The sequence below is a fragment of the Coffea arabica genome, chromosome 1c, assembly GCF_036785885.1.
Source record: "Coffea arabica cultivar ET-39 chromosome 1c, Coffea Arabica ET-39 HiFi, whole genome shotgun sequence".
In the NCBI taxonomy this organism is placed as follows: domain Eukaryota; kingdom Viridiplantae; phylum Streptophyta; class Magnoliopsida; order Gentianales; family Rubiaceae; genus Coffea; species Coffea arabica.
In genome coordinates, this window is record NC_092310.1 from 39,552,893 (window position 1) to 39,566,456 (window position 13,564).

Consider the following 13,564-nt stretch of genomic DNA (forward strand, 5'->3'; position numbering starts at 1 on the left):
CCATTCATGTCCAATTAACAAATGGCATCAAGGGTGGAATCGCATTGATTTTAGGTGGACTGCCTAAAAGCAATTCGCACCAAAAAATTCTGTTGATAACAATTCCATACACAATTTATAAAGTCGTTACCCTGATATTACAAGGAATGCTGCTCCTTGATTTTATAAATTCTCGTCCAACATATAATTACGCACTAAAATCTACTCATCATTGCTATATCCTTGAATTTGCAGCAGGAAAAACAAAAGGATATTTCCTGTTCAAATTTTCAGTATAGCAAAAAAGACGAGTACTTTATTGTCTCATATGTAGATTCTAAATCTCTGTGGATGCATGTAACGCCAGTCAGACGGGCTTGGTACATATAGGAGTTTGGAAAACATATTTTAAATAGGCAATGCTACCAACTCTCGATGTTCCTCATCATGTTTCGGGTGATATTCAAAGTGCAGCAGAAGAGTTCAAAAAGTTCTTCTCCTTCAAGCTTTCAACTGTTTCCTTGATGCTTTGCTCAACGGGAATGAATTCAAGACCTAAGCTTTTTGCCTTCTCCTTGGAAACCTGGTACGTCGGCACAAATGGCTTGTCATCAGCGCACCTACAAAGGTTATTCACCAAAAAACATCAAAGGCATGATAAAAATAATAAATAGCGTTGAATTGGCAATATTCAAGTAAAATTTCGCTCATAGACGTGATGTTTTTTACTTCCTCATCAGTCTTTGATGAGCCAAATTAAATGAACAGCGGGTGATGAACAGGAAAATTCATTGCCATTGGACTACAGAATATGTACTGCTGTAAGCATAATGCTTGAATAAAGGTTAACGATATTCACACACCCTTTTTAGCTTGCACACCCCTTCTACATTCTCTAGGCTATATTGAAATGGCATAGTAGCCAAAATACATAGTAGGGATGCACAAGATGTTAAAAAGGGTGCGTGAATGTCTTACTATAAGGCATGTCTTACTATGAGGCATGATATCTTCAGGTACAAATCATATGAAGAATGTTTATCTACTCAATGCAACATCAAGTAAAGCACTAAAGGAATGAAATGCAGTAAAATTTTGCTCAACTTCACCTATTATGTATATATCTCACCATTTAGACATGATTCCAAGTAAGTTACGGTCACAAGGGTAAAAAATCTGATTGCAATGAAGAAAGGTCAAAACTTGCACGTCAACAATTTAAACTGACCATCACCATGTCTTTTGCCACCTCAAAAATTTCCCTGATGTTCAATGACACATCTATCATATACATGGATATTCTCATCTTCTATCTGCTGTCCTACCAAATCGGGTCGCCAGGCATAGATGCTTTTCTAGGTTCAACAATTAGTAGAAAACCAGTATACTAGCTTATAGTGCATATGCAGATTGGTGTTCAAGGAATTCCTGAATATTTGTGAATAACTAATGCATGCTCTTACCACGAGTGTGCAAAAACTATAATCATGTCATGGTAGTCATGTACACATTATCAATTCAGAGGACTTCTAGTAAGAATCTATCTAGACTATAAGTCTTCATGAAAGGCAAAGTATTGAGCTGATTTCATCGTATTGATTTGGGAATGAATATGCACATTTAAGACAGAAAAGCCACAAGTTTGGGGAGAAGATCACGCCAATAAAGAACAGGTCTCAGGAGTTAAGCAAGAGGAAATTTTAGAATGCAACCTACATCAGAGTAGGATATCAAACAGCCAATTGCAAGCTAAATCAAAATTCCAACATGATCATGCGACCTGATATGCTCAATCCAAAAGATTTTCTAATATCTGAAAGACATATCCGTAGAGTGAAGATTCCAAGAACTAAACCAGAAATACGAGGATTAGATTTCTTAGTTGAAGTACTTAATAAATTGACTATCTAGTTACTGTTAACTTTCCGGAACGTTCTGAAACTGAATTCGATTTCAAATAGCAAAAGCGTCAAAACTTGTCAATTCAACAAACAGAACCCTTGACAAGAACTTCCAAAACACAATTGGCGGTAAGTCCATGTATTTAAGCTTTTACGAAACACTGAACTTATCCAGATAATGCAAACAATGTTAATTGAAATACTTATCCACGGAAAAAGTTTCCTAAAATATATTCTGCCATTAGTTGCAGACACCTGATGTATCACAGTTAGGAGTCCCAAACATGATTTATGCAAGGGGCCAAATCATGAAAGGCATAATAGTCCTGACAGAAAAATCTGAGACGCACATGGACATGCATGAAAATTCCAAATACAATCCTATGTCACAAATGTAAATCTCTAAATGCACAGTCAAATCTAAATTACAGAGCTTGAACTTACTTTTCTGGAAGTTTTGAGGAAGGATAAATTTCACGCAAGATGTTCACAACTTCAGAGTAGTGTACCACTCTTTCAACCAGGCAGTATCTTCCACTAGCAGATGGATTTTCAAAAGCTAGAATATGTGCATTAGCAACATCTTTGACATCAACCCAGCCCATAGAAGAATTTGGAAATGTTTCTGCACCTGCATTCAGTATAGAAGAAAACAATCAACAAAACAGACTGATAAATTAAAAAAAAAAAACTAAAGGAAGAAAGAAAATTACATGAAGTATTCAATGACAGTCAATACATGAATCAGTCTAAGATTAGAATGCACAGAATATCAATCACACAAAAGACATGTTTCATATCACCATCTCTTCTCTCTCTACAAATGAACATAATCATGCAAAGAGAAAAATAAAAGGAAAAACATTTGCTCAAAGCATACCCATGCCTATACTGATTACTTAAAATTTCATGTATTTCAATACTTGATTAAGAAAGCACCAGGAATTCTAAACAATGTAAAACATCAGTACAAGGCAATTGTAAAACATCCCTTCAAGCAAACTAGCCAATTGAAACAAACTTTTTCAAGAAACAAAAAAGAACCAAAATTTTTCAACTAGAAAAGCAACAACAAATAAAGATCAACAAAATGAGCATATACACAGACAAATATCATTTTAGAAACACCTGCTGCTGCATACAAAAACATATTAGATTCTATTTAACCTCCAAATGACCATGACATCTACCTTGGGAAACTCAACTTCATGAGAGAAGCAGAAAGGTCATGAAAGGCTTTGCAATATAGCAAAACTCCATATCACATTAATCTTAAGTACATAAGTAGGCCACCTGAAGGGTGCTTTGGCCCTTTACATAAATTCTCAAGTTCATTTCAATTGAATCAGAGATTTAGAAGTTCTATCTTGATTCAAATTGTCCCCACACTCTCATATATATCTAAGGCACTCCTTGTAGTTAGCTAACTAGTTGCTGGTATGGTAAACTTTCACAGCATGGGATACATAAAACTCTACTAGGCCATAGAATGCTCAACCAATATTATCAAAAGTACTCCACTACTATTAATTAATTATTATCCAGATGTTACCATCACCTCTTTATTTTTTATGTATTTTAATTTTTTTCATTCAACTTAGACTCAAATGTAAGAAAATATGTTTTCTAAGCTGTAGATATGAAGCAGTATAGGCAGAGAAAGTAACGATAAGTTATACGGCTAAGTTAAAAATCAGAAAAAAAAAAGAAAAGAGAAAGAACAACAACAACAACAAAAAAGTCAGTTTCTATGTTCTGAGAACATCTGTATCTGCATTATTTTCACCACCATCTGCAAAGTGGCATCATTAGCACCATAAAGGTCAGCTTTAAAGCCTTCTTCCAATCCACTCACTTGCCCTTAAAAGCATAATCAAGGAATAAAAGATCAAAAGATGACCAACAGAATATCATACACATCTGTGACACCAAAAAATAAATAAGCACTGATCCAATAAAAAGAACATATACCAAGAAATTAATTGAGTTCATAATTTTACGATGTCCATACCGTTTATTAAATTCAAAATTGCAGCAGCACTGGTGTTAAGTGTTGGCTGTAACAGAGGCCCAATCACCATAGCTGGGTTTATCGTTACCATGTCTAAACCTTTCTCTTTTACAAACTTCCAGGCAGCATCCTCAGCCAATGTCTTTGAGAGAACATACCATAACTGGAAGAAAAATAATAAGAAAAAATACCGACATCAAATATAATGTTTAGTATGAATATTAAATTACACCAAAAGCCATGTTAACTACTTGGACTGTCTAGCTAACAGTTACTTGATTATATGTCCCTATCAATTTAGGAGGTGTCATGAGCAAATTGTCTTCAAATCTCATGAAAATTTTAATTTGGGTTTCTCTGATGAGTTTGTGCAGCACAGAGAAGTGGTACTTGTCTAAAATGCTTTAACAGGCCAGTGGTAAAAGATGCTATTCTAGTATAGTATTTGGACATGAAAACAAAATTACAACAGTTACTAAATGGTAATGGAAGATAACCAAGTAATTATCTAAGACTAATTCATTAATCAATAAAAGCATATCATTAGACATACAAAAAATTTCTTCCTTTACATCTTGCCTTAATAATACAATACCCTGGAGACACAAATGGGACAAAATGAGTGCACCAATTAAAGCTCCATTCAAGCAAACATAGACTTGTCTGACAAGACAATATAACATGACTATAGCCAAAGCCAAGGTGAGGCATTCAGCTCTAATCTAGTTTCCAAGTTCCATTCTATGAAACCCAGAATCCAGAAGATGAGCGCTTTCTCTCCTTTCTTACATAAATTTTGTGGAACGCTTATCGCAGTACTTCAATTGAAAAATTGTAATATTGAGCTTCTGGCATCACATAGTATTAGTCTGGCAACCATACAAGGACAGAAATTTCAGGTAGTTAATAATCTGGGACACAAGTCCTTCAATCAGGAAAAGGTTCCTTTCAACTAAAAGTTCTAAAATTTATGTACACACTTTAGCCATGGGTTCAATGTCAACATGCATCAAGAAGCAATTTTGATACAAAGTGCATGTTGTTAGAAGTAATAAGGGTATTTAGGCCAATAAGTAAATCTGTCTCTTCCTAGGGATCTGAATAATAAGTTATCACAGCTCTTCTATTTTTGCTGTTCCCCCCTTTTCTCCCTTCTACTTCTTTCACAATTCTCTATTACTTTCCTGGTATCAGAGCTAAAGATGACAAAACAGTAGATTTACCTTGTTGGGCAAAGTAAACAGTAGGAACTTCTTGTTCTGATACAGAGAAGTATAGGAGAATGATTCGAAGGGTTGAACTAGACAATTATTTCATGGAAACAGGTACCTTTTTTTATGCTTTATACCAGTATTGACTAAAGCAGAGGCAAAATTAAGATGCCTTATACCAGCATTCATTGGTTTTTCTTCCTCTCTTTTATGACAGGTACCCTTTCCTATTGGAATTATCAAACCACCAGTAGAGATGATTGCTTTTTTATTTAAGGATGACAACTCCGGAGGAGATCCAGAAAAAAATATGGGAAACATCGTCCATTTCAATCCTATTCCTGTTAGGCATCAGACAGAAAAAGCATCTGATCTGGCAAACTAAATTTGGAACACTTTTTGGGAATTGACATTTATAGTACAATCCAATAACTATAACAACAGCAAAAACTGGGCCTCTAGGAAAGATAATAATAAGAATTCCACACACAAAACGAGTTCTGAACTCTCTTCCTATACAAACATGAACGTTAAGCTCCCAAGCAGTGGGACGAACACAGGGGTCTGACAGTGTGCCCGTTTCTCAATTGCATTTACATCAAAGAAGGTTCCCCCAAAAGAGGTTCCTCAAGTTAGTCAGTGTCCATACGCAGAGAGAGAGAGAGAGATAGAGAGAGAGAGAGAGAGGGGCCATCTCAAATATCTAAAACTTCCCACTGATGATATTCAGGACATAGTGGAAGCAGCTAGAAGAGAGCACAAAAAGTAATTTTCAATTACTTATCCATAACTAGGACACTAAAGTAGGGCAAATGACCCTACCATAATGAGCTCAAAATCACAATGATGGAAAATCTAAACAGAATTGAATAAGGAACATGCATACAATTGGTTGCTAAGGGTTATTTAGATTTACTTATTTCAGGGTCTGGTTGTAAAATTTACAGGTTTAGATACTTAAAAATTTGCTATAACCTAGGGAATCTGAAAATCCTTTTTGGGTTTCCTCCAGAAATTTCACCTTTTGGCTTTTCACTAGCTCAGCCTAAGTTACATGTCTGGGAGTTTTGATATCTTTTAGTTCATTTGTAGCTTACACGGTTCTAAGTTCTTCCTGTCAACAGATTTTTCTGGTTCTAGAGATTGCCATCATACTCCGCTCAGTTTTCAGTAAAATCTTTAATTAATAGTAGTTTATAGTGTGCCCAAGCTTAATATCATCCAATCGCCTATCCTTTGGAGGGCAGAAAGAACATCCGACATAGAACTGAAGAAATTTTCCCCAATCTATTTTTATTGGCCATGTACCTTTTACACAGTTCAAGAAAACAGCCTGCCATAACAGGTGAAATATCACCAATTACCAAATTCCTTGAAATATCCATTATTTGCTTTCACATGTGTGCTTTGTCTCGAGACTTTTAATTCCGAGGTTTATACAAAAGTCACAGATATTAATACATTAACTAGATGTCCAGTTAACTACACCTCCAGTTAAAATGGACAATTGCAAACAGGATGGAGTAATTATCCTGAAACCTTGACAAATGAATATTGTGGCACCAGCCTTAAATGTCTTAAGGTAAGAATCCATCAGATGTCTATGAAAACACGGCCTTTTATCAATGGTTGTTAAAAGGTTTAAAAAGTATCTGATTTAAAGCAAATAGAATCTCCAATGCTGAAAGCGCCCTACATCTCAACTTCTCATATAACAGAAATAAAGAAACCACACAAACAGAATTGTTTCAGTTGATGCATATTCGAATATTTTTCAGTGGCATTATGATGTGATATATGTAAGCCTATTTTAGTGACATGCACTTTATCTACAGAGTTTATGAGCATTTGCTACTCAAGTATCTTATATTCTGAGCCATATCTATAGTTTAGTCCAACAGGAAAGTAAAACAAAAGCTTATGGAACACACTGCAATGGTGTTCGCTATACATGACAGCAGACATGCCAGTATATCAAGAGTAATTGTTTAAGTTCATGCAAGAGAAAGTGACATTTACAGACCTTCATTTGCTTGCAAAATTCAGGAAGAGACCACCAAGTCTCATCAACCACCACGTCCGGACTACGAGGCTTGCCGTTGAAGGCAACTGCAGCTATAGAGGATGTTAAAACCACTCTTTTAACAGATGGAGATTTTGCACATGATCCCAGAACACTAAGAGTCCCTTTTAGAGCAGGATCAATCAATTCAGCCTGTCAACAAAGAATTCCTTATGGTGACTCACAGCCATAACAAATCACTCACCTTGCTAAGATGAAGTAATAGAAAACCCATTAGCAGAGATATTTAAATTTAAAAAAAAAAAAACTATCTTCAATTTCAAGGAATAGTGCTAATTTGATACTTAATTCATTAACTATGCAATAAGTCAAGAGGACAAAAGGCTCAACAGTAAGTGGCTCAACAGTAAGTGAGGCTCCTTTAGCAAATATACCCTGCTTCTATCAGGGTTAAAGAAAGATTTGCACCAGTTAAAACAATTATTCGTCTATTTTAGGTCGGACAATGGTTTGATACAACTTAAAATAAGGACTACTAATAAAGTTAATACAAGCAACACGGTGTTTACTTTTGTGTCCACATATATGAATTGGTCAACAGACATTTTGCAGACATCAAGTATTGGTTTTCACCTCAAAGTCACCACCTACAGAGTTGACATACTGAAGGAAAACTCAAGAAAAAGACATTTAAAACTAGCTTCTGCCAAAATGAAGCTCTTCAAGCATACTTGTATGTCTGATATTAACATTTCCTTAGCATGGCACTTCTATTTATTTGGATTTTGGCCCCTTCTTGAGGTATCTATTAGCTTTCAAAAAATACAAGAGCCCTGAAGCTCCTTTTTGATCCTACAATTTAATTGCCAGCCCAGCAATACCCATTCGGTAACAAGTTCCAAGCCTAAGTTCATACTTACTAAGAATTAGTTCAAAGAAAAATTCCTCTTAAAAGAACACAGCAGACATGCTTTCAATCCTTAGTCAAATAAGGGATGATCTGAACATAGGGCTGAACATGATTTGAAAGCAAACTCAATCAATAGAAAGAGTCAACAGTACAACAGACAGCACTGCAGTGTTGCCTACATGACATGGAAAAATATTGCTAATTGACTGAAGTCAGCAAGGGAAGGCTCTGAAAGACTATCTGGGGTATCCTGTGGTTATGGTACAAATGCGTCCAATCAAGGGAAGGGAGAGAGAGAGATCACCCAATGCAGAGAACCTGTACCCTTAGAACATCAAGGCAGCACACTAAGCAGTTCATGGAACTACCCACCTTCTCTTTTTTAGCTTCACTCAAATAGCTTGAGCATCTTTAAGATCGACAATCATACATTTCTCAACGGCGCATCAACTGTTACTTATTTCTTGTTTTAAATAGACAGACTGAACAAATTAGGCCCATAGACATGCTGTCTAGCATTAGTTTGGTGAAGCAAGGAACCATATCGAGTATCTTCTTTTGTAAGATAAGTAGGATGCTCTTTTCTCTTTTCCTAAATGTTGAAAAGGAGATTGATGACAACAGTTAGCACCATCTAAGCAGCCGCCCAAAAAATAAAAAGGATGGCTTCAAAAAAAGTTATTTACCTAAAAGCAGAGAAAACAATATTGAAACTATACTGAAAAGGGTGCAACAAATTAGTAATTTCAAATGTGTATACAGAAAAAGAGAGAAGATTTTCGAAAAACTGCAAAAATGTAAACGATAACAAGAAAAAGCACTGAAGTAGCATACATTTGACCAAATTTTTGTCACTGAAGAATTTATAAGGCTTTAGAGTCATCATTCCTGAACCCTCATAAGTCAAATTCTGGAATTCTAACATTAAAATGGACACAGAACTATGTAAAGCGATTCAATAATAACTGTCAAATCTTTAAAATTGTAGAAAAATGAAAAAAAAAAAAAGAAAACTCAAGCTAAGTGGCAAGCATTTGATGCTTGATTACCAGCACGTTTAAACTTCTTTTTGGCCAGGTAAAAGTTGTGCATTTCTAGATTTAATTATTTTTATAGCTTATAGCATATGCACAGTACATCTATCAGCTTATTCACCGGAGTTTGCAACTAATCACAAGAAAGAGTCTTAAGACACCGTGCATAAATGGGTATCCAAATCGAGTAAAGTTGCAAAGAAATTATGTTACCTAATACCTACTGCGAATCCAGTGAACGATTAATAAAACCTTTTGCATTTGCTAAAGCAATTATTGAAGCCAGCTATAGTTTCTTTGACACGCTTATTCATCTAAACTTTGTTTATATTTTCTAAATCAATTCTTGAAGCCAACTATAGTTTATCTATAATTTTAAGGCAATAAACAAAGTCAACTAGAACCAGCATACTAAAGGGGCACCATCTCAGAATTCCACTTCACTTACTACCTTGCCATCTGCCATACACAGAGACTTGAGGGCTAGAAATAAAGTATTACCATATGCTTGAAATTTATGTTAAGCCAAGAAATTCCATGTCTGCAAGCTAAATTGTACTGTTTATGGCCTTCTTCTCTTACTTTCATCTTGTAAGAAAGAAAATCAGACAAGAATAAAATGCATATCCAAATAAGAGAAAGGGAAGTGTTCAATGGACCTGAGGATCAGTGACTGTATGGTAGAAAGGAGAGGCCATATGAAAAACACCATCACAACCATCAATCGCAGCATCAAAGGAACCTTCCTCCAGTAGGTTTGCTTTGAACAACTGAAGTCTCTCCTTAGCTCCATCAAGTGCAAGCAAGTGTTCTACTTTCTTTGGATCATCTGCATGATTCAGATAAATTAAGCCAAAGCCCATAGTAAATTTAACAAGCTAAGAAGCAAAATATCTTCCTTCTGCATAGTGGGTTACATGAAATCACAAAAGTGGATGATGATCCTGACATGAATAGTAAGAGACGGTAAGCATTCGGAAGATTGGACAACCATGGATGACAAAAGCATGGTAATTTTGGAAAGTTGATTACATAAGAGTGACTGACATCATACAGGACGCTGGCTATCAGTAGCTGACGCTATATGTTGATAGAAAGAGGGTCCATGCAAATCTCAATGTAACTGTTTGTATCTTAAGTTTTGATTCATTTGAAACATGCACTGCCTTCCTCATATAGGATAGCCCAAATCTGGTTAAAATATATCCCAAATCTCATACTTTTGGATTTAAAAAAAATAAAAATACATGGACCAACAGAAGTACTCTGGATGCCAGGTACAGTACTACTTAAAACCCACTATCAGCTCACACACAGAGATCTCTCCACGGAGGCAAAATATTGTCTCCCAAAGTGGCCACCCTTATCATAACAAGGGAAGGGAAAAAAAAGAACGCAAAGAAAATATGCATGGAAAATGTAGAAGACAGAAAAGAACCTGGATCTTTCTTTTTTCATTTTTCTTCCCCATCTCAAAATGAAAACCAAAAAGAAATGCATATGCCAATACAAAATAAAGCACAAGCATAGGATTTCTGTACATGTTCTGCCATATATTAGCCGGAAATCTGTAAGGAACCTATCTGACTTGTACTAAATTCCTCACAATATTTTTGTCTAAGCCAAGATAACACAATTGATTAGCAAAAGCACTAATGTTCATTAGTTTATTCATTTTACAAGTCACAGGTTCCAGGTGTCAACATAGAAGAGAAATTAGGTTTAACCAACAATAAAGCTGCAAATTTTTCCTTTTAATATTTTCCGAAAGAGGATCAACCATAAGACTCCACCTACCCTAGCGGTGACGAAAACCTGTGCCTTGAGGCCACGGGCGAGCTACTCAAGCAACTCGGCTAACCATCATAGACAATATATTCATTTTGGATTATTCTGATCTACACAAGTATCTTAACACGACTTCATTACGAGAGAGTTTTAAATTCCCAAAAACCCACTCCTTTCTCTCTTTCTTCTCCCGCATCAAAGAGTACTAAATCTGCGATGGCCTCCCCCCTTGCTCTCCCTCCACCCTCTCCCCTCTCCCCTCTCCCCCTTTTCCCTCTCCCTCCTCCACTGTGCAGCCCCACTTTCTCACCACTCTTCTGTCTCCTCCCATAACCTTTGGCCTTTTCCTACCCAATTTTTTCCAACAATCTGCATAATGTTTTCCTTTCTACTATTGCCCATATCTCAATGATGGTTGATGGTGGCGGTGGTATGCTGTGGACAGGTGGTTTCCTTTCCGTGATCTTCCAGGTTCCCTTTTGATTATCTTCCAGCTATCTAGGTCCCTCTCTCTTCTTATGTTAGTGATCATCAATGGTGGATAGTGGTTATGGTGGTGGTCTCTCTCCTACAGTAAATTGCGGGTAGAAGCAAAAGAATGGAGGATAGAATAGCAAAAATGACAGATGCCACATCAGTGGCAATGACATCTCATAATATGATGTCATACTTTGTTGCAACACTCATTCATTTTATCTTCTTGTGTGTGGCGGGGATGCAGTACAGATTTTAATAAAAAAAAAGCCCCAAACTGCATTTCATGCAATTCATCAATTCTGTGTTTCTAAACCCAAATTATTTTCCTTATTCTCCTTTATTTATCATCACAAAAGCCCTTCTCTCTTCATACTTGAATATGAATACCTGCCTAATTTGGAATTCTCAGTTCACATATATGACCAGCAAATCTCTGATTGATCAGGAAAACGGTATTGCACAACAAACTAAAGCAATAAACATCAAAAAGATTCCAACAATTCACCCAAAAAAAAACCCAAAAACTAATCTGCATATCTTGTAATTTTCACAACTTCACAGACAACAAACCAAAGAAAAAGGGTCAAAATTCGAATTGAAACCATTAAAAGAATAAAGGGTTTGGAGGAGATACTGACTGAGGTCACGAACAGATGCCTTGACAGTGTAACCACGCTGGAGCAAGAACTTGACAAGCCATGATGCTATGTAGCCCGAAGCCCCTGTTACACACACTGTCTTCATTATTGCCGCCTTTTCTGTGAAAAAATGAGTGCAGAGTGTGAATTCTTGTTCCAACAAACACAGATCTTGTTCCAACAGACAAAGATTTTGTAAGGGTTTGGTCTATTTATACACATTTCTGGTAATCGATCTCTAGTCAAATATTGCAGCAATAGGAGACCAGTGTCCGTGTCCCGTCTCTTCCCTTTAATATATTTTTGACGTTTTAAAGTTGGATTTTGCTTCCTGAAAGGCTGCTATTTTATTCTCAGGGTGACCTTATTGCTTAGGGCAGACTTTTTACCAAAATGCAAAATGCATTTTGAGTTGGGTTTTACTTCCTGAAAATTTGGTATGTAATTCTCAGACCCCATTGCTTAGTTCAGACTTCTTACCAAAATGCAAAATGACGTAATTATGTCCTCATTCAGTCTTTTGGTAGTGAAATTATTATAAAAGTAATTTCTAGTCATTCACTCTTTTGACGTTGAAATTAGGGATAATTTCAGAAACCCCCCCTAAATTTTCTAAGAGTTTCATTCCCCTCCACTAATGTTTCCAAAATATCACAAAGTTCCCCTAAAACTAAATAGCAATCTCAAATCCAACCCAATTCAAAAATATAAACAATTAAAAATGGGGAGTTGGAGAGAGAAACAACTATGTAGTACAAATGCTCTCATTTTCTTGCATTAGTGAGCTAATATCATATGAAGAATAACCAAGAAATTTAACAAGAATGAAACTTTAAGAGGTGTAAGTGAAACTAATGCATGAAGGAAGGTTTGAACATTAGTTTCACATGTGGAAGCCAATGGCTCTTTTTGGTCATCATTTGTAACGTCTATATGTAATGGCCAATTCACAAGACAATTTATAAGAGCAAAATGCAATAGCAAGAGATGTAATTGAAGTGCTTGGTGTTGGATGAGCTTTTTAGTAGTAGCAGCAAATGAAGTAAGCAATTGTAGCAGCAACAAACACACACACAAATGGTTAGTTCAAGCAACAAAGGTGAAATCTGGAATTCACCTACATCATTTACAATTAAAAATAGATATTTGTCAATGTAATCGCAAGGCAACAACTAAGATTTCTGAGAGTGAACGAAATCCACACAAACTATACTTTTGCTACACAAATTGCAAATTCTTTGAATGGTATGAAGGTCCTGAAGAGAAAAAATGTGAGCAACCAAAGAGACCGAAGACATTTATCAATGTAAAGGGACGAACAAGTCCAGATTGATAGAGTTGAACAACCATACTCCACAGTGACAAAACTGATCATACTTGACCTTGTATTCCTAGCAATTTATATGTTTATTCAAATTGTAAAGTCCGTTTAACGGGATTGGTGCAGTAGAATGCTAATAATGAAATATTGTTGGAGTGATGTTCCTATTGCTATTTGTTTAAATATTGTTGGAGTGATATTCCTATTGCTATTTGTTGAACTTATAATTGAAGGATATGCAAGACCTTTTCTATTATGATCTTACTAAGAC

The 13,564-nt window shown here is 35.9% G+C and overlaps 1 protein-coding gene across 1 annotated transcript; it reads right to left on the bottom strand.

Moving 5' to 3' along the window:
• Positions 1-14: 14 nt before the first annotated feature.
• On the bottom strand, positions 15-12,323 carry LOC113714845 (phenylacetaldehyde reductase). The gene is made up of 7 exons (XM_027238963.2): positions 12,193-12,323; positions 11,973-12,092; positions 9,729-9,898; positions 7,126-7,317; positions 3,892-4,054; positions 2,325-2,511; positions 15-599 (listed from the first exon to the last, which is right to left on the bottom strand). Exons 2-7 carry the CDS (start codon positions 12,076-12,078, stop codon positions 443-445), a joined length of 975 nt encoding a protein of 324 aa, XP_027094764.2. The 5' UTR covers positions 12,079-12,092; positions 12,193-12,323; the 3' UTR covers positions 15-442.
• Between the last annotated feature and the right edge of the window lie 1,241 nt (positions 12,324-13,564).

Coding starts and splice junctions, on each gene's coding strand:
- LOC113714845 (XM_027238963.2), bottom strand. CDS start 12,078: ATGAAGACAGTGTGTGTAACAGGGGCTTCGGGCTACATAGCATCATGG. Junction 7,318..9,728: donor ATACAGTCACTGATCCTCAG/GTCCATTGAACA, acceptor CTTTGTTGACAG/GCTGAATTGATTGATCCTGC. Junction 600..2,324: donor TCCTCAAAACTTCCAGAAAA/GTAAGTTCAAGC, acceptor TAACCTTTGTAG/GTGCGCTGATGACAAGCCAT.